Source organism: Mustela lutreola, chromosome 9 (assembly GCF_030435805.1).
Source record: "Mustela lutreola isolate mMusLut2 chromosome 9, mMusLut2.pri, whole genome shotgun sequence".
In the NCBI taxonomy this organism is placed as follows: domain Eukaryota; kingdom Metazoa; phylum Chordata; class Mammalia; order Carnivora; family Mustelidae; genus Mustela; species Mustela lutreola.
Window position 1 is genome coordinate 124,723,465 of NC_081298.1, and position 27,567 is coordinate 124,751,031.

The following is a 27,567-nucleotide window of genomic DNA, read 5'->3' on the forward strand; positions in this document are numbered from 1 at the left end:
AGGCAGGCAGAGAGGGAAGAAGGGAAGCAGGCTCCCCCCCGGACCCTGGGATCATGACCTGACCTGAAGGCAGAGGCTTAACCCACTGAGCCACTCAGGTGCCCCTATCTACATGCTTCTTATAAATACAGAGACTTGGTTTTTTTCCAGCAGGGAGCCTCATTCGGGGCTTGATCTCAGGACACTGGGATCATGACCTGAGCAGAAGGCAGAGGCTTTAACCCACTGAGCCACCTGGGCGCCCCTGTGTGGTGGTTTTAAAATGTGTACACAAATTCTTTGGTACTTCTCTTTTCAAAAGGTGGAGACTAATTGCCCCTCCCCGTGACTGTGGGCCAGACTTAGCAACTTGCTCCTAGCAGACAAAACATGTCAGGGGCGCCTGGGTGGCTTGGTGGGTTAAACGTCTGCCTTCCGCTCAGGTCCTGATCCCAGGTCTCTGGTTGGGCTCTGCGCTCAGCGGGGAGCCTGCTTCTTCTCCCTCTGCCACTCATGCTCTCCCACTCTCTCCCTCTCAAATAAATAAAATCTTTGAAAATTCAAAACAAATAAACTGTGGCAGCAGTGTCAACATGAAGCTTCTGGAACTAGGTTTTAAAGACACGGTAGCTTCCTCCTGGGGTCACTCGGTCCCCCGGCTCTAGGGGAAGCCAGCTGCTGTGTGGTGAAGGTACTCCTGTCGCCCTGAGGAGAGGCCCAGGTGGTGAGGAGGGGAACCTGCGGCTGTGTGAGTGCACCGGCTCCGAAAGGACCCCACTCCCTGCCCCGCCCCGTTCAGCCTTCAGATGAGTGCCACCCGGGTCAACACTTTGAGTGGGATCCATGAGTGTCCTTGAGCCAGAGTCACCCAGCTAAGCTGCTCTTACCCCCGAACTTTCAGATCCACAGAAGCCATGGGAGGTAATGAATGTTTACTGTTGTTTAAGTTTCGGGGTAATTGGGTAAGGAGCAGTAGAGAACTCATGCAACATGTGTTATTCAACCCTGTGCATCGTTGTATGAATAAATGTTAAATTCATGAGAAGGATAACGTGTTTTACATTATGCGTGTATAGTACAGTGTCGGCGATGCGGTAGGTATGACGTGATAAGCTTCACTGTTACCACTTCTGTTCGATCCTGTGGGGTTTTTTTGTTTGTTTGTTTCATAATATTCTGAAGAGTTTATGATAAAGTAGTTTCACAGGCCACAAGAAAGTAGAAGGACTCTGTACATCCTTTCAGGAAACAGGCAGGGAGCTGATAAGGGCCCACATGGGTCTAGGGCCTTGGTGGGCACATTCCCCGGTGGTGGTGGGGGGGCTTCACTTCAGGGATGAGGGGAGGTGCCTGCATCTATGGAGGGGGCAATCCCGTTGGAGTTGCTCCTCTAAGGGGATCCCCAATGGGAGACCCATAGGAGGCACTGGGACAGGGGGCGAGCCCACCATGCCTGGAGGGGGTGTCCCTTGGCCCATAGGTAGGGGAGGACTCCCGTGGCCAGCAGGATATTGGGTTGGGGCCCCCTGCAGTCTTGGCTGTGGCAGCTGCTGCAGAGGCTGCAACGATGCCTCTTCCTTGTGGGGTCATCACCTGCTGGGATGGCCCACCCTTCACCCTCTTGGCCTGGGCAGCAAGTCCTGAAGGAGCCTGGGGTCACTGGAAGCCCAGCAGGGACTCCTGCGCCCACAGCTCTGCCCATCCCTGGGCCTCCCACAGCTCCGCAAGTGGCACTCAGACCCTGCCAGTCAGTATCTTTGGGAGGAGGTCCCTGTACTCTTAGTGAGACCAGGATTCCCCCTGAGTTAATCGACTGAGTATTGCCAGAGAGCCATCCGTCCAAGAGCCTGCATGGGGCTCTGAAGCCCCACATGCCCGACATCACCGGGTATTAACCAGATTCCCAGTTTTACGGTTTTATGGTTGGATAGCTATAAAGAGCTGTTCGAATTTGCCTTTATCTGATAACTGACAAGCTCAGGCATCCTTTGTGTGTGGTGCTTGGTGGGAGAATGCATTTCATTTTTCTCCATATAGGGAGACTGCTTTCCCATCTTCATCTGCTGAACAGTCCATTCTCTCTCCCCGCTCAGTTGCAGCCTCCACGTTATCATATAATAAGTTCCCATCTTTACATGTAGATCAATGTTTGAGTTCTCTATTCTGTCCTGCTAATCTTTTCTTTCTTACTTTTTTTTTTTTTTTTTTTTTTTAGGTTTTATTTGACAGAGAGAGAGAGACTATGGAAAAGGGAACACAAGTAGGGGGAGTGGGAAGAAACAGGCTTCCCACTGAGCAGGGAGCCCAATGCAGGGCTTGATCCCAGTACCCTGGGATGAGAATCTGAGCCAAAGGCAGACACTTAACGACTAAGCCACCCAGGCAGCCCATGACCTTTTTGTCTGTGTTTGAGTGAGTAACACACTGCTTTTATGGCTATGACTTTGTAACATGTCTTTTTATTTGGTAAGATAACACTCCCCCTCTTTACTCTTATTTTTCAAGGTTCACTTAGTTATTTCTGGACACTTACTTTTTCATTTAGATTTTAGAGAAAATTCGCTAGGTTCTTAAAAAATTCAATTGGAATTTTGATTAGGGTTTTATTGAATGCATGGATTGATTTGGGGAGAGTTGTCATCTTTATAGTTTTGAGTCAAATATTTCAAGAACATGAAATGTCTCATTTTATTTTAAACATCTTTTATATCCTTTATTAATTGTATAGTTTATCCCACGAATGTCTGTGTATTCTTGCATCTGTGAAATGATTCACAGTTTTGTTGAACTAAATAATTCATAGTTTTTATAATGCTCTTACTCATTCTGTGTTCTAGTTGATGATGGCTTCTATACAGAAATGCTAGCAAATTTTTAATTTGTCTTAAATCCAGTAAACTTGCTGAACTTTCTTTCTTTCTTTTTTTTTTTTTTAAAGATTTTATTTATTTATTTGACAGACAGGGATCATAAGTAGGCAGAGAAGCAGGCAGAGAGAGAGGAATGGAAGCAGGCTCCCCGCCAAGCAGAGAGCCAGATGCGGGCTCCATCCCAGGACCCTGGGATCATGACCTGATCTGAAGGCAGAGGCTTTAACCCACTGAGCCACCCAGGCACCCCAAACTTTCTTATTAGTCTTAAAACTGTTGCTACCATTGATTTTTCTAAGTAGATAAAAGAAATCACCATTTTATTTCTTCCTTTTCAATCTTTGTATTTGTTTCTTCTTCTTTCCTTAGGGTGTTGACTTGTGTTTTTGTTACTCTGTTAATCAGAAGTAGTGATAACAGGCACCTTTTTTCCTCTAACCCTATGTAGAATGTATCTAGAATTTCACCATTAAGCATAATATTTGTTTTAGGTTTTTGATATATAAGCTTTACCGAGTTAAGGATGTATCCATCTAGTCCTTGTTTGCTAAGAGGTTTTTGGTATTTTTTCAAATTGTAAGTGGGTGTAGAACTTTATCAAACGCTTTCTCTGCATCAACTGAAATACAATCATGATTTTTCTCCCTCAGTGCATTAGTATGTTAAATTATTTTGTTGTATTTTCTGATGATAAGTGTCATTGCTTGTGATTAACATTTAAAATACACTCTCTGATTCGTATAGTTAATATTTTGTTTAGGATTTTGTAACCATCTCAAAAGTGAAATGAGATTCTAATTTTCTTTTCTTTTTAAAAAATTTTATTTGTTTATTTGACACAGAGAAAGAGATCACAAGTAGGCAGAGAGGCAGGCAGAGAGAGAGAGGGGAAGCAGGCTGCCTGTTGAGCAGAGAGGACCCTGAAATCATGACCTGAGCCAAAGGCGGGGGCTTAACCCACTGAGCCACCCAGGCGCCCTCTAATTTTCTTCCCTCTAAGTGTCATTGTTTGGTTTGGGGATCAAGGTCTCACTAACCTCATAAAATGAGCGGGGGAGTTCTCACTCTTCTACTTTCTGAAAGAACTTTTTACATAAGATAGAAATCAACCCTTTTTTGAAGTATGGTGAGACTTAATTATAAAGCCCCCAGGTCTAGTTTTCCTTTGGTGAAGAGGGGAAGAAATGTTAAAGAAAGGGAAGAAATTTCACCTCAATTTCTTTGGCTTCTTATTGATGTATTGGAATGCCTTGTTTCTTCTTATCAATACTTAGTATTTTATATTTTCCATGAATTAAGCAATTTCATTCAGGAATTCCAATACTTTAGTGTACAAAATGCTCTTAGAAATATGTTTCCAGGAGCAACTGGGTGGCTCAGTGGGTTAAGGCCTCTGTCTTAGGCTTAGGTCGTGATCCCAGGGTTTTGGGATTGAGCCCCATGTCGGGTCTCTGCTCAGTAGGAGCCTGCTTCTCCCTCTCTCTCTCTGCCTGCCTCTCTTTCTACTTGTGACCTCTGCCTGTCAAAATAAATAAAAATCTTAAAAAAAATTTTAAAAATAAACATTTATTGTCATTTAAAAAAAGAAAAAAAGAAAGAAAGAAAGAAAGAAAGAAAGAAAGAAAGAAAGAAAGAAAGAAATATGTTTCCAGGGATGCCTGGGTGGCTCAGTCAGTTAAGTCGCTGCCTTAGGCTCAGGACATGATCCCAGGGTCCTAGGATCGAGTCCCACATCGGGCTCCTTGCTCAGTGGGAAGCCTGCTTCTTTCTCTGCCTCTGCCTGCCACTCTGCCTGCCTTTGCCTGCTTGTGATTGCACGCTCTCTCTCTCTGACAAATAAATAAATATGATCTTTAAAATAAAAAAAAGTCTTAAAAAAAAAAAAAGAAAGAAGTTTCCAGGGATGCCTGGGTGGCTCAGTGGGTTAAGCCTCTGCCTTTGGCTCAGGTCATGATTTCAGGGTCTTGGGATCGAGCCCTGCATGGGCTCTCTGCTCAGCGGGGAGCCTGCTTCTTCCTCTCTCTCTGCCTGCCTCTCTACCCAGCTGTGATCTCTTTAATAAATAAAATCTTTTTTAAAAAAAGTAGTACGTCTCCAAAGAAATGAGAAAAAGCAAAAGTCCTATCCAGCAGAAATTTTCTTTCAAAAACCTAGGCATTTCTCAGCCTTGAGAAAAACAGTGTAGAACTCTGAGAATGGCCAGGCGGTTTGCCCAGGAACAACACTTGGCCCACAAAAGGGGTACGGCCTTGGATCTCTGGTAAAAGCCCAAAGTTCCAGTAACTTTAATAGGCCAGCAGTTCTGTGGCTGGACTGGCAAGATGAAGACTGATTTGGGGGCACCTGAGTGGCTCAGTCAGTTAACTTCTGACTCTTTTTTTTTAAGATTTTATTTACTTATTTGACAGACAGAGATCACAAGCAGGCAGAGAGGCAGACAGAGAAAGAGAGGGGGAAGTAGGCTCCCCGCTGAGCAGAAAGCTCCATGCCCGCTAGATCCCAGGACCCTGGGATCATGACCTAAGCTGAAGGCAGAGGCTTTAATCCACTGAGCCACCCAGGCGCCCCTAGTGTCCAACTCTTGATTTTGGCTCAGGTCATGATTTCAGAGTCATGCAATCAAACCCCAAGCTGGGCTTCTCCTTCTCTCTCTCTCTTTCTCCGCCCAATCCCCGCCCCTGCTCATGTGCTCTCTCTCTCTCTCTCTCTCTCTCTCTCTCAAAAGAAGAAGAAGGAGGAGAAGGAGGAGAAACATGTTTACGGGAATCACAGCCTGTTTGGGGGCAGACATCATTCTAATCTTGAGAGAACTGCCCATCAGGACCTTAGGACAGAAGAATGGCATTTTGAAGGGTAGAGCAAAAATGTGTTTTTCAGACATAACAGGACTGTCTTTTGTCCTCCCATATAAGTGTATATAGCTACCCTGATGGTATTAGATGCCAACCTTTCAGTGATGAGCTAAAAGTCAACTGGGGCTCCCATCCCAAGATCCTCAGACCAGGTTCAAAGGGTCACCCACAGAAAACTCTAGGGAGCTGATGGGTCAGTCCAGAGTTTCTTGCATTCTGACCATCTGTGAGATGAAGGGTGGCCCATGGAATGAATGGTGGGTATTCCCAGGCTTTCAGTTCAATATTCTATCTCAGAGTTCATTAGGTTGTTGCTAAGGCAGACCTCTCCCAGAAGCTTCCATCTGAAACTTAATCAGGTCAGAGCCAAAGTCGGACTTCAAGGGGGAATCCAAGGAAACCCTTGCCAGATGATAAATGGGCATCATCACTTTCCTTCCAGAGGCACTTACCTATCAGAGAAAGAGGGAGATCTGACTCCAGCTTTTCTGAGCCTTGGCAGGACACAGAGTAGGAAGGAAGAAAGTATTAAAGCCACACTCACAGCCCTGTGGAAAGGGATCTCTTTTACCAAGTGCCTTTTCAGAGTTAGGTGACTGGGCCACACTCGGGGAGCTCCTCCACCTGAAGGTTCAATCCTCAGACGGACCCCAAGGTCATGGTCAGATGAATCGGGGACTCTCAGGCTATCACCTCGGTGTTGCGTCCACAGCAGGGATGTGGTCTACAAAGGAAAACTTACACAGTGAAAAACAGTGTCCACAAAGCCCCAAGAGGTGAACCAAGAAAGAGTGAGACTGATGTACAAGGTCAGGGGACGCTTCCCAGGCCAGAAGGCGCAGAGGCCATTTCTAGCACTCTGTCATCTTCAAGCTGATCTTCAGGGCAGTGGGGTTCTGCATGGCGAAGCTTGTCTCCATGGGTCAGGTCCACGCCGTGCCTGGCTATCTCTGTGGCACGGTACTACCTAGACGCAGGTGTGTGGGTGGCTCTGTGACTTTCTAGAACTTTCTAGAACTTTGTCGATGCTGTATGCTTCATCTCCAGCGGCCAGGCCATGGATAAAGCAGTGTGGGTCCCAGCACACTCGTCTGAGTGGGCTTCATGGAGCACGCGGGCAGCACATGGGTGAAAGTCCAGTTTCTCTATCATGTATTGGTTTTTGAAGTTGGTCTGGGACCTCTAGTTCTCGGGCTGAACACAGGCACAGTCCCGGGAACTAGCCTAACTCATAGAAGCTGGGCCTCATGAGTTCTCCCTTGGCCTCTAGTGCTGATGACGGGTTCTCCTCTTCCTGGGATTTGTTTCAGCACAGTGCCATCAGCTTCCTCTTTCGCAGGTTGTGCGGAAATCCAGACACAGTCTCGTTTGGGTGGGATTGGCTCTCAGGAAGGTATAGAGAGGAAGTGGCTGTAGAGGAGGATCGCCTTCCCCTCAGAACTTGAGCCCCATCTCACAGGTGCTATTATTTACACTTGGAACAACGACTCTTGGATACCGAAGAGAGTCCCTTTGAAAAAGATCCTTCTGCTCAAGATCCTTCTGCCAGGCAGTGAGACGAGTGGGAGGGAGCAAAAGCAGCCTTCTTCCTACCCTTCTAGAAGAGTCACTCACAACTCTCCTAGTCCCTCGAGTATTACAGAAGTGCCCTAGAAGTTTCACTACTGCTATGGGATCCCTCTTTTCTTATTTTTAATTCATTATGTCTTTAAATGCTTTCTCTTTTTTATTTTTGTTATGCATTTTATTTGCACCCAATTATTTATTCTTTTTTAAAAAAAGATTTTATTTGTTTATTTGACAGACAGAGATCACAAGTAGGCAGAGAGGCAGGCAGAGAGGAGGAAGCAGGCTCTCTGCTCAGCAGAGATGTGGGGCTCGATCCCAGGACCCTGGGATCATGACCTGAGCCGAAGGCAGAGGTTTTAACCCACTGAGCCACCCAGGCACCCCCTGTCTTGGTTTTAGTACTAAAAGTCTCATGTCCCATGAAACCCCTCAGTCCCTATGGCTGGATCTCAACTTACCTATTTCCTCCTCCCTAAAGCTGATGTGCCAGAGATTTTGCCTGGTTTTCCTTTCCTACCCCCTACATTTTCGTAAGTATCCTTCTCTCACTTTATACAAGCCATGACTCTTACTCATTCCTAAATTTATTACAACTTGCCCTGGAGCGAAAAAACCTCCGGGGCACCTGAAGAGAAAAAAAAAGACAATAAGAAATATATATTTTTAAAGAATTCATTTATTTGAGAGAGAGAGCACAAGGAGGTAATGGGAGGAGAGGCAGAGGGACAAGCAGACTCCCATTGAGCAGAGAGCCCAATGTGGGGCTCGATCCCAGGACCCTGAGGTCACGACCTGAGCCAAAGGCAGACACTTAACTGACTGAGCCACCCAGGCGCCCTGATAGTTAGAAATATCGATAATGGGCACCGTCTCCTTTAATATAGGAATCTTAGCTCCTTGGAAGGGCATCTCATCTTTCAGTCACATATTGTAATGGTTAATTTTAAGTGTTAACTTGACTGGGCCTCGGGGGGCATATATTGAGTTAAACATTATTTTGGGTGTGTCTGTGAGGGTGTTTCTGGATGAGGTTAATATCTGAATTGGTAAACTGAGTGAAGCAACTTGCCTCCCTAACGTGGGCAAGCCTCATCTAGTCACGGAAGGCCTGAGTAGAACCAAAAAGGCAGAGTAAGGGAGACTTCACTCTCGTTGCCTGATTATCTTCAAGCTGGGGCATTGGTTTTCTCTTGCCTTTGGACTCAGATTTGCACTGGAATGGACACCATTGGCTCTATTCATTCTCAGGCCTTTGGACTTGGGCTGGAATGATGCCGTTAGCTCTCTAAGTATCTAGTGTGCTAACTGCAGACCTTCGGACTGGTCACCCTCCATACACACAGGATCCAATTCCTTTGTTTTTTAATTTAATTTTTAAAAAATTTTGTTTAAGGATTTTATTTATTTGACACAGAGAGAGAGATCACAAGTAGGCAGAGAGCAGGCAGAGGGGGAGGGAGAAGCCCAGCTGAGCAGAGAGCCCAATGCGGGGCTCAATCCCAGGACCCTGAGATCATAATCCGAGGCGAAAGCAGAGGCTTAACCCACTGAGCCACCCAGGCGCCCCAGGATCCAATTTCTTGTAATCAATCTCTGTCTGTCTATTTATCGATCACTATTCATAAGTATACACAACCATATGTCACTAAGAATAGACAACTTAAATGAAACGAATACTTTTTCGGAAAGACACCAATAGGATATAGCTCTATCATTTCTCTCTCTAGATATAGACGCCATCATAAAGAAGAGCATGCTTAGATATAAATAATAGTTGCCCTTAACCTGTGAGTAAACTGGAAAACAGTGAATTGACACTTTAAATGGGTGGATGGTATGGTATGTGAATTATACTCCCTAAAGCTGTTGAGAAAATAATTATTAAAACCTAGAACTGTAGCCCAAGTGTGGAAATGGTATAGAACGTGAGCCACTGCTCAGAGAGCAAAAGGAAACAAGACCTTGCAGACAAAGGCCAGCTGAGAGAGGCTGTGTGGTTGGTGAGAACCCCGGATGTAGGAGGCGCTGGGAACTGTGAACTATACGGGCAGGGAGGAGGGGAAGGTTAGGTCCTGATGGGGAGGCTGAGTGCCCCCAAGGAATTAGGTCTCTTTAGTTTTGTCAAGGGCCAGCCTTTGGGTGATCTCTGAAAGAAGGTCCTAGAGCTTGAGGCGGAGAGTGTATTATGTCAGCACCTGACCTTTATGACATCGGCACTCAGTGCCAGGGAGAGCTGCCCCCAGGGAACGGGGCTCATAGTTCCCAAGGGGGGCGGCAACGCCGCCCCTTACACAAAGTTCAGTCTCCCAGAAGGTCCCACCAGCCAGCCCCAGGGCTGCTGCTGCTGCTCCTGATTCTGCTGCTGGGCATGCTGAGGGCCCGGCAGAGGCAGAGGACATCAGCATCAGGGGCGACAAGGAGTCAGGGAGACCGGAGGGGCAGGAAATGAGGATGCTGGCCGAGTCCCTGACTCAGATTGAGGGGAGCAAAAATCGGTAACGGAAGACCTCCTCCTGGCCGAAGGACCACCGAGGGCAAGGTTCAGACAGAAATCTGGGTCAAAGTGAGTTTAGGGTGACAGATGCTGTAGACAGAGGGTGTGTAGCCACCATTTTGTGACGCTTCCTCTCTCTCCCAGGTTCCTCATTGCTGAAGTGCCTTGTGAAACCCAGCCCAGAGGAACCCTCCCTGGTAAGAGCTCGCAGCACCAGAACACCCCAACTTCTAGTCCTATCTCCGTGGCCATCCTCCAGCCCCCTCCTCTGACGCCAATTGACCTCCCACCCCATCCCTTTTTCCTCCTCACCTCTCGCCTTCCCTGGAGCATTTTGCCAGCTCTTCTGACCCCAAAGGTGACGTGGATTTAGGGTCTTGGTAAATCATTTTTTTCAGAGCCAGAAGTGGACCGATTCTCCCAATATCTTAGATTCTGTTTCTTTCTCTACAGGCCCGATGGGCTGTGTCTTCGTCCCCAGCGCACCCAGATTACGGCTGTGGATCCTCAGCTAACAAGAGGCTGCTCTGGTTCTCCATCCCTACACATCCCTCACCAATGGCTGACGGCCAAGTGAGAGGCCAAGTTTAGACCCAAGCTCTGGCCCATACACTTAGAGAGCCTAGTGCTGCGGGGCGGGGTGTCTCCTTGTCTTGCCACCGACAGCTGCACCAGCGCCAGGCTGGAGCCACCCACGCTTGCACACAGAAGGCCCTGATTTCTCAGCCAGCTCTGGCCTCAGAGACACTGGCCCTGACTCTGCCAGGTCTCTCCTCTCCGGTCTTGAGGCACCACCACCACCAGCAGCCCCTCCCCCCTCCCCCGGGCCCCACCCCGCATCCTTTCTGAACTCAAGGCAATGGAGCCTCAAAATAACGACCAGGTGCTGCTCCAGAACGCAGAGGACCCTGGGCGCCCCCCTCTGGGCCCCTCCCAACTTGAGGACTCCCCATCCAGCCACCCCCAGCCTCTGCCTCCCCAGCGAAGCCCCCCCCTCTCCTACTCCCCTTGCTCCCCGGGCACCCCACAGTCCCACTCTCCTGGCTCCCGTTTCTACTCTTCTGACTCAAATTCAGACTTTATCCTACACCCTCACTCTTCCTCTCCCCCAAGTTCCCCCAGCTTCTTTCATCAGAATTATCTCTCTCTCTCCCTCCCACCCTTTTCCCCTCCCTCCCCTGGGCTGTACCCCTCCCCGGCTCACACCCATTCCTCCTCTCCCTCTCAGCCCCAGAACACCCCTCTCCCCCACACTCAGTGTCAGCCTCCCTCCCCCCCAGGAGACTGCCCTAGCTCCACTGTCACTTCCCTATCCCCCAGCCTACCTTCTGGTGGTGTCCACTCAAACAGGCAGGTGTGGCCCCGGGATCAGTACAGGGACACCAGGTCCCCTGGGCTGGTGGGGGAATGCGTGGCAAGCGAGAAGGACCCTGCGGAGTTCAGGGACCCAGGAGCCCTGGCCCAGGCCCTGGTGGCCCATCTGGGGCACCGCCGCATTGCTCGCGACCTGCAGCTATTGCTTTTGCAGCGTATGTGGCTGGGCAGACCTGGCCCGGCCCCCATTGTAGAATATCCCATATGCCTGGTGTGCCTCAAGCCCCGCAGCCCCTCTTGCCCCATCCCCAGGTACAGGACTGGTCCCCGGCTGCTTGCCTTCCCCCAGCTACTGCCCTGTGCACAAGGCCAGGAATCCGGACCACTCCGCATAGGCATTGGTTTTGGGCTCCGCCTGCCTCGGGGCCAGGCCAGGGCCTTGCACCTGTTGCCCGAAAGAAGGCCAGAGGCAGCAGGGCCTCAGGGCAAGGCTGCTCAGGCCCATGGACATCAAACCCAGGCGTCCCTGGCTCCGGCAGCTCAAGCACCAGTGGCTCAGGAGCAGGCAGGTCCAGCCGAGGGCACAGCCTCCCAGACCGCCAGCCTCAGATCTGCAGGCCTCCAGTCACCAAACTCTACATGCTTTTCGGAGCCTCAGCCTCAGGCACCCAAACAGGCCACTGTCTGCCCGAAACCCACGCCTTCCTCTGCGCCCAAGAGGCCAGTCTCTCCAGAACCCATTCTCCGAAAGTCACCAGCCTAGTTCCAGATCCGAGAAGGCTCTCTGGAGTATCTCCTCTGAACCCTGCTGTCCCCACCAGGCCCCAGATGTTGGGGAGCCCCCGAGACACCCTGAAGGGCTGGCTGGCAGGAGGTCAGGTGTGTTCTCCACCCTTGAACCCTGGGAGCCCTCTATGGAATCTGCTCTCTCCTGGCTGAAGAGGGTGAAGAGCACCTTAGACCCCATTCAGCCTCTAGCGTGTCAATAAAAGCCTGACCCTGAAAACGTGTGTTAGTGTCTGATGTGGAAATGTCGGGGTTTGGAGAGAACAGTCAAGAAATAATTTTTTTTTTTTATAGATTTCATTTATGTACTTGACAGACAGAGGTCACAAGTAGAGAGGCAGGCAGAGAGAGAGAGAGAGGAAGCAGGCTCCCCATGGAGCAGGGAGCTCGATGTGGGGCTCGATCCCAGGACCCTGGGATTGTGACCCGAGTCGAAGGCAGAGGCTTTAACTCACTGAGCCACCCAGGCGCCCACGAAAGAATTTTTGAGACGTCTTTGGCGCAAAAAGGTGTTTGTTTTTTTTAAAGAAATGATTAAAAAAATTTTTTTTTTATTTAAGAGAGAGAGTGTTCCAAAAGTTGGTTTTATTAAAGCATGGGCACAGAGGGCTGCCTGGGTGGCTCAGTCAGTTAGGCGGCTGCCTTGGGCTCAGGTCATTATCCCTGGGTGCTGGGGTCCATGCCCCACTCAGGATCCCTTCTTGGTGGGAAGCCTGCTTCTCCCTCTCCCACACCCCTGCTTGTGTTCCCATTCTCTCTGTCAGATAAATAAATAAAATCTGTTAAAAAGTGTGGGGGGACGGGACCCATGGGCAGAAAGAGCTGCACTAGAGTTGTGAGGAGTGGCTGGTTATATATACTTTCAAGTTGGGAGGAGGTTAGATAAAGTGTGAGTCTCTAAGGAATTTTGGAAGCAAGGTTTCCAGGACCTTGAAGGGGCTAGCTATTTTTGGGAAAAGGTGGTTTCTTACTGTCTAATACGTTTGTCATGAGACCCTTCAGATGTTATTAGTGGGCCAAATGCTTGGGGGATGATTGCTAACATGTATCTTGGGGGTAGAGATGAAAGAAGTTTCCAAAGGAATTTTTTTATGTTAAAGGAGACTTACCGGATCCTAGAGGTTGAGATAATGTTAAGCTAATGTTCCCTTTTGCCTCTAGCTAAGTATTAACACTGAGGCAGTTGAGTGTCTAGAGGAAGGTCACCGCCTGTCTCAAGGACTTGTCAATGGGCTGGCTGTTAAGTTCTAAAGAAATATAATTTTTTCTCTCGCCTTTGTTTCCCACATTGATGGAGGATAATCAGAAGAAAGGCAGGCAGGGGTAAGAGCCCCCTTACTCTCTGTCCGTCCTAAGAGAAAACTACCCTTAAAAGGAAAAAGACCCCATCCTGTTATTCTAGGCTTTACGAAGTGGCCCAGCTTTAAGTCTTCCTACTGGGAGGATTTACAACTTGTATGTGACAGAAAGTAAAGGAATGGCCTTGGGTGTCATGACCCAGGCCTATGGTGGGGTGGGGAGGAGCAGTTCAACAGTCAGTGGGATATTTAGGCTAAGAGCTCAATCCAGTGGCCTGTGGCTGGACAGCATGCCTTAAGGCAATGGCAGCGCGGCCTCTTGATCCCTGAGGCTACTATGAAATACCACCCTGGAAGGAGCCCTCCACCCTCTCCCACGTGAACAATTACCTGATAGGTAGAGGAGCGTGTGGACAAAAACTTGATTGGATGACAGGTACATGGAGGGTTAATCAGATTAAAAGAGCCCACACCAAAGCGCCCGTAAAAACCCCTAGATTTAACCGCCAAATCGGCAACGCTCTTGGGTCCCGTCAGGGATCCCTCGGGATCCCTCGGGATCTCTATAATATCGGTCAATAAACTTTGCTTTGCTGCCCACCACTCTTCGTCTGGCCTACCTCTGGCCTACCTCTTCATTCTCTGAAGACACGGTGTGACCAAGAACTCTGGGCACTAAAGGAAAAATCCTGCCACAATCTTAGTGTTCTGCTGAGCAGACACAGGGGGTTGCTGAACCTACTGGAGACCACAATTAAGCAAAGAGAGGGACGGTCAAAGGAAACAGGGTGGCTAGGAGAGTAGGTGTCATGTACCTGAGGAGGGCATGGGATCCATAAGGCCTGAGCACCTGAGATGTGCAGAGGGCTCTGTGAGGCCCTTCACACATTTAATTTAATTTGGTGGAACGGATAATGGCATTCCCAAAGATGAAGCCACTGGGCTCCTTCCTCTGAGTGCACCTTAGGTTAACAAGGTTGTTTACTTAGGCAGCCAGGGGAGCAGCAGGAGGTGTCTCCTTGAAGGGACAGACATTCCTAAGATTCACTTGCAGAGAAACATTAAGAATCTAATGTTGAGGGGCACCTGGGTGGCTGAGTGGATTAAGCCGCTGCCTTCGGCTCAGGTCATGATCTCAGTGTCCTGGGATTGAGCTCCTCGTCGGGCTCTTTGCTCAGCAGGGAGCCTGCTCTCTCTCTGCCTGACTCTCTGCCTACTTGTGATCTCTCTGTCAAATAAATAAATAAAATCTTAAAAAAAAAAAAGAAAGAATCTAATGTTGAAGATCAGAAACCCAAGGGGGCCCCTCAGGAAGATGGAAATGCCAGGCAGAAAAGAGACCTGCCCTGCCTGGGCGCTAAATTGCCTCCCTCTGAGGGTGTCAGCTGGGTGCAGCCCCTCCCAAACCCTTGAAAGAAGGACTAACCTGCAGTACTGCAAGAATGACCAATTCTCAAACGTGAGCGATTTCTTCAAACCAGAAAGTGGTGGATTGAGGATTTAAAGCCAGTTTTATTTTAAAGTCCACGCTGCCTTCATCAGAAGGCAAAAGACACCACTCATCTTCCCAAATGTTGAATTTCCAAGGTGTGTGACCTGGAACAAATCACTTCCACTCTGGAATAAAAGGTAAGGGCTGGGCTTGTGTATCACTCGTGAAATGGGACAGCCCTAACCGAGGATTTTTTTAAAATAAAAACTTCATTTATTTAATTATTTTAAAAGATTTTATCTATTTAACACAGAGATAGCAAAAGAGGAAGCACAAGCCAGGGGAGAGGGAGAAGGCTTCCTGCTGAGCGGGAAGCCCGATTTAGGGCTGGATCCTACGACCCCGAGATCATGACCTGAACCAAAGGTACATGCTTACCCCACTGAGCCATCCAGGGCCCCCCAAATCTCTTAGCTTTTATTTGCTCCCCTCCTCCGGAAACAACAACCAAGACCCTGGACGCCGAGCCTGCCTTCCCGCCCTGCACAAATATGGTGGAGGCTGACGTCACACGGTGGACGGAATCCTGGGGCGGGAGTCGGGTCACCCGCCGGCTAATGCTGACGCGTATTGGCGGTCTTGCGCCTGCGCAAGGAGAGCCGCGGGCTGGGTGCGCGTGCGCACTGCGCGACAACCCGACCGGGTTCGGACGGGGGGTGGGGCGGAGATCCGGATCCCTGAGCGTTGTTTTGGCGAATCTGTGGGTTAGAGTTTTGGCAGCTCGGAGGGTGTGAGAGAGGAGTCGGGAAGTCTCCTGACGGCCACGGGACCAAGTTAAATAGCGGCCGGGACGGGGGTCGAAAGCGGGCGCGGCATGTCCCGGGTACTGCGGTACTTCCAGTGAAGCGCGCCGGGAGCAGGATGGGCCGGCGTCGGGCGCCGGAGCTGTACCGGGCCCCGTTCCCGTTGTATGCGCTTCAGGTCGACCCCAGCGCCGGGCTCCTCATCGCTGCAGGCGGAGGAGGCGCTGCCAAGACGGGCATAAAGAATGGCGTGGTGAGAGCTCAGGGCCACTGTGGCAGGGTCACGCCAGGGGTGATGGTGGTAGGGGGTCTGGGGGATGGCCGCATCTCAGGCTTCAGACCTTGCCTCTCCTCGGTGGGAAGCTGGGCTTTTCCATGCCCGGGCGCGAGTTTCAGCTAAGAACTTACTCACCAGGAACTCCTAAGGTAGAGTAAAACCCAATATACAGCTCCTCTTAAGCAGGAACTTCAGCTTCAACTCGACCTCAAGGGCAGCTCCAGGGGTCTTACCGTGGTCTTCTCTGGGGAGGCCACAATGACTTTTCCCACTGCTTTCCAGCAGTGGCAGGAGTGGTGCGTTTGGCCTTTAGGCTAGGTTTCTTCACTCCTCTGAGAGTCACCCTATTATTTTTGTAAACTGGAGGTATTAATCCCAGCCCTGCTTGCTGTACAGATTCCTGTGGTTTGAAAGAAACAAAGATAGGGAGAGAAGCAAGCAGGCTGGAAAAAACCTTTTTAAGTAGAAAGTGCAGTAACCAAAGGGGTCGGGCTTTAGACTATAGGATGTAAGTCTGCCCTTGGGGTGCTCTCTGGGCACTCCTAAGCCTTGTTCATCCTGGTTCTCTCTTCCACAGCACTTTCTACAGCTAGAGCAGATTAATGGGCGCCTGGGTGCCTCTTTGCTACACTCGCATGACACAGAGACGCGGGCTACCATGAACTTGGCGCTGGCTGGTAACATCCTTGCCACAGGGCAGGATGCCCACTGTCATCTCCTGCGCTTCCAGACCCATCAGCAGAAGGGCAAAACCAAAGCAGAAAAGGCAGGTGAGAAGCTCCCTCTTTAGCTTTGGGGAAAGGGTTAAATGAGTAAGGTCACTTATGTTGGGGGGGGCACCTGGGTGTCTCAGTGGGTTAGGCCTCTGCCTTTGGCTCAGATCATGATCTCAGAGTCCTGGGATCGAACCCCATATCGGGCTCTCTGCTGGGTGGGGAGCCTGCTTCCCCCCACCCCCTCTGCCTACTCATGATCTCTGTCTGTCAAATAAATAAATAAAACCTAAAAAATAAAAAAGATCACTTAATGTTGGTTTCTAAAAAAAAGTGGGGCTGGAAGTGTGGGTTATGGTAGCCGGCAAGAAGCCAGATGTTTACTACTAGGGAGGAGACCAGTACTACTTACTATAGAAGCCCCAGAATCTGGCAGGCTCTCTGTGTTGCAGCTTCCAAGGAGCAAGGGCCTCGACAGAGGAAGGGGGCAGCTCCAGTAGAGAAGACGTCTGGAGCTGAAACACACCAGGAGGGGATAGAACTCACTGTAGAAAATTTGCAAGCGGTGCAGACAGACTTCAGCCCTGAACCGTTTCAGAAAGTTGTATGCTTCAACCATGACAACACCCTGCTTGCCACTGGAGGGACGGATGGCTACGTTCGTATCTGGAAGGTGTGGTTTTGGGGGTTAGGGGATCCATGTCTGTAGCAGCAAGGCCAGAATTGTGAGAAACCAAACATGGATTCTGGGAAACTTGTGAGTGAAGCCTGCACTGGATGGCAGAAAAGAAGATGGGTGGGGCTCATGGCGGCTGGTCAGGTACTTGGGGGTAACCATGCTGGTGGTTTGGCTGCAGGTACCCAGCCTAGAGAAAGTTCTGGAGTTCAGAGCCCACGAAGGAGAGATTGAGGACCTGGCTTTGGGGCCTGATGGCAAGGTGAGGAAGTGAGAGGGCGGAGAAAGGAGGTGATTATGCTGCTTGTCCAATAGGTGGATCCCCTAACTGTCCATCCTTGGAATCTTGATTCCTGACTAGTTGGTAACTGTGGGCTGGGACCTTAAGGCCTCCGTGTGGCAGAAGGATCAGCTGGTGACACAGCTGCACTGGCAAGAAAACGGACCCACCTTTTCTAACACGCCTTACCGCTACCAGGCCTGCAGGTGTGAGACCCCAGAGGGTAGCTAAAAGAGGCACAGCCTAGATGTGGGGGAGTGGGAAGAGACTGGGGGGAAGCTGGGGAGGATTGCCGTCTTGGTGGGCTTTACCCCAGGCCTGACCAGGGTACAGGAGGGCACAGACCTCTGAGAAGGGCCGAGCAGAGCCCAGGAGCTGAATGGCCTCTCGCCTGGCCCCCCAGGTTTGGGCAGGTTCCAGACCAACCCACCAGGCTGCGACTCTTCACAGTGCAGATACCCCACAAGCGTCTGCGCCAGCCCCCACCGTGCTACCTCACAGCCTGGGATGGCTCCACCTTCCTGCCCCTTCGGACCAAGCCCTGTGGCCATGAAGTCATCTCCTGCCTTAGTGTCAGGTGTGAGGCAGTGGTGGCTTGACTGGTTGCGGGATGTGTGGGGGAGCTCGGGAAGGTGTCGGGTCTGAGGCTCTGAAGATCGCTGTTAGTGAGTGTTGCTGCACAGGCCTCCAGAACAGTGACCACTTTATTGTTTGTTGCAGTGAATCGGGTACCTTCCTAGGCCTGGGCACAGTCACTGGCTCTGTTGCCATCTACATAGCTTTCTCTCTCCAGGTAAGGTGTAGAGCCTGGAGCGCTCTTCAGCAGGTGGGGGGTGGGGAGGAGTGGCTTTCTAGGCCTGCTTCAGTCTAAGGGTTCAGGAAGGAGTCTGGCCCAGGCCATAGAGGGAAGGCCATCTGGGGAAAGGGAGCATGTTTTCCAGAAGGAATATCTCCAACTGGGCCTTCCCTCACTAGTTCTTTTGTCTCCAGCGCCTCTACTATGTAAGGGAGGCTCATGGCATTGTCGTGACGGATGTGGCCTTTCTACCTGAGAAGGGTCGTGGCCCAGAGCTCCTTGGGTTCCATGAAACTGCCCTGTTCTCTGTCGCTGTGGACAGTCGCTGCCAGCTGCATCTGCTGCCGTCGCGGAGTGAGTCCGGGGGGGTGGGCAGTACCAGCCTTCCTCTAGCTGTAGCAGAAACTTGTCCCCGGCAGAACGGGCTGCTTGTTTGTAGCCATCTGCCCCCTTCTTGAAGTCTTCTGTTCTTAGGGCTGTGAAGTCCCTTTGCCTTCTGACTTCTTTCCTTTCCTTCGTGCAGGAAGTGTTCCTGTGTGGCTGCTGCTCGTGCTATGTGTCGGGCTTATTGTTATGACCATCGTGCTGCTCCAGACTGTCTTTCCAGGTTTTCTTTAGCCCTCGTGCTCCTGGGGAGTCAGGGGCCTGGACATTGCCGTCTTCTACACCAGAGTGGACCCCGTTGCTCACCCCACCTGCATCCACGGTTGGGGTTGCTTCTCAGGAGACCGATGCGCACTGCCTGCCCCGCCCAGCGAAAGTTTGTCTGTGGCCCTGGATGACTCTGAGTCCTGGGAGCCCTTCATTCTTCATCCGTGAAGCCGTCCAGGATAGTGGTATCTGCAGCCCAGGCCAGGCCACCTGCATCCTTTTGTCTGCCTAACAGAGGCTCCAGAGTTGAGCTTGTCCTCTCCAGAAACGTGAGGATGCCCAAATCCCCAGAGGTACTGCTGTCCATCAGCTGCTCTTCACGTGAGCCCCTGGTGTTTGCTTGGGCAAGCACTGGCCTGGGACTTGTAGTGAGGGAAGGAAGGGGCAAAGGGAAGACCCAGGCTGTCGTCTCTGGGTCCAGCTGGTAGCTCCAAGCCAGCTCGGCTACGTATACAGTAAGTTCCTGGATGGTCTACCCTAATCTTGAGGAAAGGGAAAATGAACTTCTACCCATTTTTCAGGAAAAGTTGGTATTTAATAAATAAGCGAAGACGGAATTAAGACCCTGGTGGTACTTCTGTCAGCTCTTGCCTCTGTTGGAAGGTAAGAGGTCCCCGAGGTTGAGCAGGTCCGATGGGTGCTGGAAGACGGCTCTGGCATACTGATGTAAGAGGCGGGTCATGTAGCAGTGCGACGTGGGAGAGCTTTGGGCAGCCTGTATGGGAAGGGCTTGGGGAGGGATTGGAAAGGAGGTCAGGAACCTGGGCCTTTCCTGAGAGTCCAGGCTCTTTCTGCTTGGACCTCATGGCCCATTTTTCCCTAGGGCCTCTAAAGCATCCAGATTCAAGGTGCTCACCGCAGATGGTGGAGAAGGGGTCGTCAGCTCTGTTGAGGCAGAGCACAAGGTCTGGATGGCATCTACCTTGGTTCTTAGGCTAGCTGCTTGGTCGTAGGTTAACACAGTCTTGATAGCCAAAGGCCACAGTGGTGTAGCATTCATCAAACTGGCGGATTGTGCAGGCCTGCCTGTGGTAGGGGGTGGGGTGGGGGGTGGGGTAGGCCAGGATGAGGCTAGGGAATAAGAAAATACCGAACAACTTTGGGCGAGGGGTGCTGGTTGAGAGACTATACCTGTAGCACGAAGTCTACGTTCACCGCCTTTTCCATCACCTTTCTGTTTCTGCAAAAGAGTTCATAGAGGTTTGCCTCTGCTGGATCTGACCCTGTCTGTCTCATGAGTGAGCAAACTCAGAGACCTGACCTGACCAGAGACCTGGGAGAACCTGGTCTGTCTGCCACCCCACCCTGTCTGCTGCCTCTTCCCAAGACCCTGCCGGTTCACAGTGTGGCAGAGCTCAGCAGTGAGGCACTGTTGGAAGAGCAGTGAGTTGAGTGGAGTCTCCAGGGAGCGTGTGGTCTCAGAGGAATCCCAGCATGCAGACAGAGTTAGTGCCACCACCAGCCCTGAAGCCTGCCCTGTTCGGGCTCAGTGGTTCAGCACTAATACCCTGAAGGATATTAGCAGGGGCGCAGGAGAGAGGAAGAGAGCACGGAGGAGGAAACGAAGACTGGGCCTCTGGGGCAAGTCCAGACAACCTTTACCCTCCAAGAGAGCTGCCCACAGCCAGGAGTGGAGCTCGGGAGTAGCGGTGCTTTATGTGGTTCACGACTATCTCCAGACCTTCAGTGTTGCTGGCAGGAAAGACCCTGTGGGTCTGAGGCATTGGGTAGGGAGGGAGGCCTGGCCAGCAGGCAGAAGGGTGGCAGGGACATGGAAGGAGGAAGGTAGGTAGAACCCCAGGCCCAAGGATCTGTGAAGGGAGAAGGGCTGGAAGGAGCGAGGCGGGCACTCACCAGCAGTTCTTCCCCGCGGCAGCCCCAGTTACTAAATACAACAGCTCTGTGGCACACACAGGTACATCTCAGCTAGAGCCTCTCCTTCTGGTAGCCTTCAGAAAGACCCCAGTCAGAAGGTGCCCTTCATATAATATAGTGCCTTCTCCCCAGAGATGTCAGGGTCTTCACTGCCTTCCCTATTACAAGTTCTCAGCCACCACCCACTTCCTCTGGACTTGACCCATCCTTACCTGTAACCATCCCTCAGAGCTTGGCTAGTGGGAGATAGAGGAGTCCTGGCTACTGCCCGTGATGCTGGGAAGTAATAACACAACGGGCTGGGTAGTATCAGGGTGCTGACTGCTGCCGCGCAGGCCAGCTCAGTCTATCAGGACCTGGCCTCTATCTGGGGTTTGGAGGACTTCACTGTGGTTTTAAAGAAAACGGCACACAAAGAAACTATTAGGATCTAGGATCTCCATATACTTCGGAAGGTTTACCTCTTTCCCCAATAAACAACTCCCAAACCTTCCCATCAGCATCATTTCAGGGTATACATTATGCAAGACATTAGTGTCCTAACAAAGTGTGCGGTGCCCGGTGGCTCAGTCAGTTAAGTATCTGCCTTTGGCTCAGGTCATGATCCCAGGGTCATGGGATCAAGCCCAACGTCAGGCTCCCTGCTCAGCGGGGAGTCTGCTGCTCCGTCTGCCCCGCCACCCTGCTCGTCTTCTCTCTTTCTGTCTCTCTTTTCATAATGCGCTCTCTCTCAAATAAGTAAGTAATAGCTTAAAAAAATAAATAAATAAACAACAAGCTGTAATGGGATATATAAGATTAAATATTACCTCATGGTTGAGCAATTAAATAGCCCTTCCATATAACCGCTCTGATTGTTGTCCCCGCACCCCGGGGTAGATGGGGCAAAGACTGCCTTCAGGTTCACGAAGGCCGGCAGGGGATTCCTCCGTAGCTGCAGCCTCTTGTTTACCCCCTCTGTCCCTTCTTACCTCCAGTAAGGGACTGGAGGCTGGGACTGCAGTAGGACTCGGAAGATGGTTTGTAGCCGCCCCTCAAAACACCATAGTGTTGGGGCACCTGGGTGGCTCAGTGGGTTAAGCCGCTGCCTTCGGCTCAGGTCATGATCTCAGAGTCCTGGGATCGAGTCCCGCATCGGGCTCTCTGCTCAGCGGAGAGCCTGCTTCCCTCTCTTTCTCTCTCTGGCTGCCTCTCCGTCTACTTGTGATTTCTCTCTGTCAAATTAATAAATAAAATCTTTAAAAAAAAAAAAAAAACCACCATAGTGTAGGGTAGAAAGTCTCCAGAGTGACTGGACAGTGTTGCTCCAGGAAGGCCAGAAACCCAGTCACCAGCGGAGGCCCCTGCAACCACGACACAGTCTGCCTTGCCCCCCCAGCTGGTTTGTAGGCCAGTGAGGTGCCCGACACCAGCGTGACCCCTCTCCAGAGGCCGGCCTCTGGCAATGAGAAATCGAGCACACCTTGGCCCAGAATGGCCACGTCACTATTGTGAATAGAGTCCAGCGAGAGCCCACAAGGACCGTAGTCCCCAGCCTGACTCTGAACCGACTCCTTGCCAGGGCTGGGAGCAGCGGCGGCTGACCGAGTGCTAACTCTCTCACTCAGCCTATCCGTGCCCCAGCCCTATTTTGGAGAGAGCAGGTAAGATACATGGCCCACCTGATTCCTTGTGGAAAGTTCAGTTAGCATCCTGGTCAGAGGCTGAAGTACAGCACCATTCAGTCTATGACTTTTGCCCTGCAGTTGAATTATCCACACTGGCATCTTCCTAAAACCAGCCCTGGCCATTCCGCTTCCTGGCTTTGCACCGCATTGCCACATACGTTCCCTATGGCATGTGCTCACGTTCAAAGACTTTGACCACAGCGCCTCATTGTCTTACTCATGGGGCCAAGAACATACTGCCAAGGAGGAACAGATTTTTCTTCTTTCAAGCCAGCCAAAGCAAAGGTAACAGAGGTAGTATGACGGATAGATCAGTGGGGAGTTGGCCCTGACTTTTCGACGCCTCTGCTGGTTCTTCTGGACACAAATCAAGTGAATGAGAGGACCTAGCCACATAGAATGCTTACGAAAAAGGTATGCTATAGAAAGTCGAAAGGCCTCAGGCTCAAGAAATACAAATTACATTTCTGTTGTGAGCCCTAAGGAACCCTATGATCAGATTTCTAGTAGGTCTTCTGCAGGAGCAGTACTCAAAAAAGGCTAGGTAGGGGCACCTGGGTGGCTCAGTGGGTTAAGCTGCTGCCTTTGGCTCAGGTCATGATCTCAGGGCCCTGGGATCGAGTCCCGCATCGGGCTCTCTGCTCAGCAGGGAGTCTGCTTCCTCCTTCTCTCTGCCTGCCTCTCTGCCTACTTGTGGTCTCTCTCTGTCAAATAAATAAAATCTTAAAAAAAAAAAAAAAAGGCTAGGTATATTATGAACTGGAGAGGCCATCTCAAGATGTGACTTGTACCCTGCTCTTGAGGCCCTGGAATAATGGTGCTTGTGATTTGTTGTGTGCTATGTGCAGGTACTAAGCTAAGCCCAACCTCATGGGCTAGGATATTTATAAACAAGGAAACTATGTCAGATGAAGTCATTTACCCAAAGTCACACAGCTAGCAAGAGGCAAAGTGGATGGACTTCGCAATTAAAGTATTACCACCAATACCAGTAAGTAAGAACTGTTGAGTGCGTATGTTTCAAGCATTGTGCTAGGCACTTACATGATTATATCCTGTGATTTTCACAATAGTTCTTTGGCATAATCCTGTGATTCCCCCATGGGAACAGGTTTGAATGTTGAGTAAGTTAGCTTGCCAAAGACAGCTGGTGGCAGAGTTGGGATTCAACCCAGGTCTGACTCTAGAGCCCATGCTCTTAGTCATTATGCTCTATTACCTCTCATTGCCAGGATTTTGAGTTGTTATCAATTTATGGAATCCCTGATCAAACAGCTCAGCAGTAGAGTACAAATTAGGTCACAGGTTAATTTCATTTTAGCTCTAGTGGAGAGTTTCTTGACTCATTTTTGAGAGGCCATTGGTCTCTGTGGATGAATCGATACTAGTCCATTACCATGCTGGACAATCCAAATTCCTTAGGACTTTCAGGATGCACTTTTCCTGCTGGAAGTCAAGGAAGGATCTGAAATATAAAGAGGCAGAGGTCTCTGACTTCTCTGTGGCTGGATGAAAACAGGAAAATGGTTAGTTAAGGAGAGTTCTGGTCTGAAATGACTTTTTTTTTTTTTTTTTAAAGATACTTATTTGACAGACAGAGATCACAAGTAGGCAAAAATGCAGGCAGAGAGAGGGGGAAGCAGCAGGGCATGCGGGACTCAATCCCAGGACCCTGGTATCATGACCTGAGCCAAAGGCAGAGGCTTTAACCCATTGAGCCACCCAGGTGTCCCTGAAATGACTGACTTTTGAAATTAGGGATAGAAGGTAAGATTTATAGGGTACTGTGGGGTTTGGTTCTTTAAAGGCAGACAATACATGCAAATGTAAAAAGCTCTGAAAAGCTAGGTAATATTTAAATTCCCTGTATATCTTTTTTAAGGGCTTGAATCAGTGGGTTTTGTATTAGACTCAGTTACCTAGAACAATTTAATGAAGATTTAAAAGATTTAGGTTTTTCTGGATATGTAAATTTTGTATCTTATCTAAATTTCAGTGGGAAAAATCTCTTCAGAATATCCCATTGCACCGTACATACATGGAGAGCCTAGAAGTTAAAACAGGGCAGAATGAACGACAGGGTTATCCATTAGTCCTGAGCCAGGCGGGGAATCTCCACCAGCCTTTAGGAGAGGCAAGGCCTTACTAAGCTGGTGGGGCGGTAGGAATCAGCCAGAGCCACACAGGCCTCCAGTTCCTTTATTCTGTGAGGCTAGTGAGAAACTCAGCTGGACTGCCTTTTTTAGACGAGGAAAGCATCTCCCTGACACCTCAGGATACCTTCTAATCCGCCTTCCCCCAAACGTTTGCCCGCATCCTTGGGGAGCAGCACCCCTCCGCTGCCTGCAAGGCCAAGCTGGTATGGGGAGCATACAGGATGCAGAGAATCTAGGCTGGCAAGGAACCCACATCCTCCGTTAGATGATCCAGCAAGGCAGGGCGCTGCTGCAGTGCTGGGCAGGGCTGCTGGTGGCCTGGGGGCATCAAATTTCACCTGTTGGGGGAGGCCCAATCGTGCCCCCTCCCACAAAGGGCTCGAGCCTCTGGCAGGAAGCAGCCCCTTAGGCCTGAGGATCCTAAACGCAGTGGCCAGAGTCTGGGTCGCACCCACCTGGGGCATGGATCTCCAGCAGTAGCTCAGGCAGAGGGTGGCGCCAAGGCCTAAAAGCAGGGGAGAAGGGCTCTGGCCAGGGGTCATTCTGCGGGCCCTGGGAGGAGCTTGGCATCTTGGGTGGTTGGGCTCCGATCCCCAAGTCCCTGATGGGGGGTCCAGCACCCGGCCCCGCCGGTTACACACCGTGCCCGGCGAGTGCAGGGTCGGCCTCCGTGGCTGGCCGGTGCAGGGTCCGGAGTGTCGCTCTCGGCCCGCAAGAACGACTCGGAGACTCACGGAGCGGCGAACCTTCTTCTTTAATCGCTTTTTTCTTTCTCTCCCCTCTACCCTCGGCGCATGCGTTTTTATACAGGCAGTGTTAACCAATCAAAATGCAGTGCTCATGCACCTCCTGCGAGAGTGGACCTAAATGAACAGCCAATCATATTCAGTCCCTTACAGCTCTTAGAGTAGGCCTCCTGTACTGGCTCCCGACATCTCCCCCTTTTTTATTTATTTATAATGGCTGAGATCATGCCTGTCTTAGGTTGCCAATCCTCAGCACACATGCTTACCCGTCATTGGGTACTCTCCCTGGTCGAAGAGCCCCTGTCTTAGGTTGCTATGGTGTGGGATCAGTCTTACCCGTCTTTGACTACTGATCTAGCATGCTTAGCCATATCTGGGGGGAGGTACCAGCCTCAAGAGCCATCATGGCTTGAACCATGAGGTGTTATTGTCCACACACCCAATGTAACATTATTACGTTAGCTGTGATTAAGAGAACAGCCATGGCACCAAGTCCGGCCCACTATTTGAGGAACTAAACAGATTGCTGTAACATTTTTTCCACTCACTAACAGGTGCAATAGTTACTTTGGTAGAATATATGGATATAATTTGAGCTCGTAATTGCCTAGTTAAATTTTGAAATTGACGGTTCCAGGTACCATTAAGCATATTTCCCAATTGTCTAGAGAGGTTAGCTGCTAAGGATAAGTTGTTATGAGCTATAGGGGTGATACAAAGTCCGGCCATATTATGTATGCATCCTATCGACACAATTGACTCTAGGATATCAAGTTGTTCCTGTACAAGATCAACCCTTTGATTTACAATAAGGATCCCAGCATGCAAATGTCCGTTAATTTGTTCTTGCGTAGCCAATGCTTCAGCGACCATTCCTGTGACGTTGTTGAGCACAGCTGCTGTCTGTACTGAGGTTGTCAACACTACTACGGCAGCAGTAGCAGCGGCGGCGGATGCTGCGATAGCTGCAATAATGGCTGCTGTTATCCCAAAATCTCTTTTATGCCGTAGCAACACAGGCAAGTTATCGGAGTTCACTTGCACCGGCATAGGGATGTATGTCGGTATCTTGGCTATTACTGCCGAGTCTCCCACCACGGCGTTCCAACATTCTGATAGCAGACAATTCTGGGACTCACAAGAGAGACTAGATAACTTGTTAATAGTAGAAGCATTAAAAACTATGAAGAGAAAGGGAGCTCTAACACAGACGGGCGTTGGTGAGTAACTTACGTGCTTAGCTGAGGTGCAATTGCAAGTAACATTTGTTTCAAATCGAGAGCCTACGTGATAGTTGTACGTACAGTTACGCCATGTAGACCCATTAATAAAGTGAAGGCTTTCCAAGCCTGTACATGCCTGTGCAGCGTTGCAGAGCAGCCACCTATCTAGAAGGTGAGCTGACGCGCCTTGCGCCGGGTCTTGGTAGGTATAATTATAGCCAAAAAAGGTGGAGTTAGAGTAAGTGGGGATTTTAGGACTGAATGAGAATCCTGTTCCCACCCAAACTCCTGAGAGGCTACTGTGGCAGCCACTCGTGCGGTGCAGCTCACACAATAGCAGGCCTTGGTGCAGCAAGGTTTATACGGAGGAGGCCCCTCGTAAGGTGGCGCTGTTGGGGCTGGGCGCGTGGGCATAGGATCTAAGTTATCTACCACTTCCGTCTTTGTTTGTAACTGCGCCATAGCTCCTTCTTCCGCTTTTAATTTCAGCTGCGCCATAACTTTCCCCTGCATTTTGAGCTGCGCCATAGCCTTCTTTAGCTTTTCCTCCTTTTTTGCAAGCTCCTTTTGCATCTTGCTCACCTTTTGGCTTTTGGGCCATTTCCCTCCTCTGCTCCTTTCCAAAAACCAGGGAGCCGTTTGTCCCACTTCTCTCAAAAACAAATGAGCTGTTTTATTTTTTAAAGGAGTACCAATTGCCTTAAGGATATCAGAAAGCGGCCCCAGCATTTTATATGTGGCCATCTCGTTTCCCATCCCGGAAAGCTTTACTCTCGCCCTTATCCTAGGAACTTTGCAGCCATCTCGTTTCCCATCCCGGAAAGCTTTCTACGCTCGTCCTTGACTTGAGGAACTTTCCCTGTCACTAGACAGAAATAGGTGCACTCTTTACCTGATCGTCGCCAACTCCGTGCGTCTCTCACGATGAGATTCCCGGGTTTCGGCACCACTTGTCGCTCTCGGTCCGCAAGAACGACTCGGAGACTCACGTAGCAGCGAACCTTCTTCTTTAATCGCTTTTTTCTTTCTCTCCCCTCTACCCTCGGCGCATGCGTTTTTATACAGGCAGTGTTAACCAATCAAAATGCAGTGCTCATGCACCTCCTGCGA

General features: G+C 50.2%; 3 protein-coding genes across 7 annotated transcripts; 2 read left to right on the top strand and 1 right to left on the bottom strand.

Moving 5' to 3' along the window:
- Window positions 1-766: 766 nt before the first annotated feature.
- On the top strand, window positions 767-12,084 carry PRR30 (proline rich 30). Of its 4 annotated transcripts, none has more exons than XM_059188807.1 (3): window positions 767-900; window positions 9,909-9,961; window positions 10,218-12,084. In XM_059188807.1, the coding sequence occupies exon 3, from the start codon at window positions 10,624-10,626 to the stop codon at window positions 11,839-11,841; it is 1,218 nt and encodes a 405-aa protein (XP_059044790.1). In that variant the 5' UTR covers window positions 767-900; window positions 9,909-9,961; window positions 10,218-10,623; the 3' UTR covers window positions 11,842-12,084. The 4 variants fall into 4 exon arrangements, with proteins under 4 accessions (XP_059044790.1, XP_059044789.1, XP_059044788.1 ...); XM_059188806.1 differs by lacking the exon at window positions 767-900 and adding an exon at window positions 9,483-9,833; XM_059188805.1 differs by lacking the exon at window positions 767-900 and adding an exon at window positions 9,483-9,809.
- A 3,193-nt stretch (window positions 12,085-15,277) lies between these two features.
- Window positions 15,278-19,347, top strand: PREB (prolactin regulatory element binding). 2 transcript variants are annotated; one of them, XM_059132346.1, is made up of 9 exons: window positions 15,279-15,650; window positions 16,252-16,444; window positions 16,840-17,060; window positions 17,245-17,325; window positions 17,425-17,549; window positions 17,747-17,920; window positions 18,064-18,136; window positions 18,334-18,493; window positions 18,663-19,347. In XM_059132346.1, exons 1-9 carry the CDS (start codon window positions 15,516-15,518, stop codon window positions 18,755-18,757), a joined length of 1,257 nt encoding a protein of 418 aa, XP_058988329.1. In that variant the 5' UTR covers window positions 15,279-15,515; the 3' UTR covers window positions 18,758-19,347. The 2 variants fall into 2 exon arrangements, with proteins under 2 accessions (XP_058988330.1, XP_058988329.1); XM_059132347.1 differs by lacking the exon at window positions 18,334-18,493 and having other exon boundaries at window positions 15,278-15,650.
- Window positions 19,348-19,370: 23 nt separating this feature from the next.
- ABHD1 (abhydrolase domain containing 1) lies at window positions 19,371-25,058 on the bottom strand. The gene is given in 13 exon segments (XM_059134378.1): window positions 19,371-19,519; window positions 19,647-19,694; window positions 19,697-19,745; window positions 19,747-19,812; window positions 19,922-19,970; window positions 20,125-20,298; window positions 20,393-20,505; window positions 20,645-20,690; window positions 20,878-20,904; window positions 20,906-21,052; window positions 21,637-21,724; window positions 24,613-24,675; window positions 24,944-25,058. Coding segments are annotated over 13 exon segments (1,134 nt in total).
- Window positions 25,059-27,567: the final 2,509 nt, after the last annotated feature.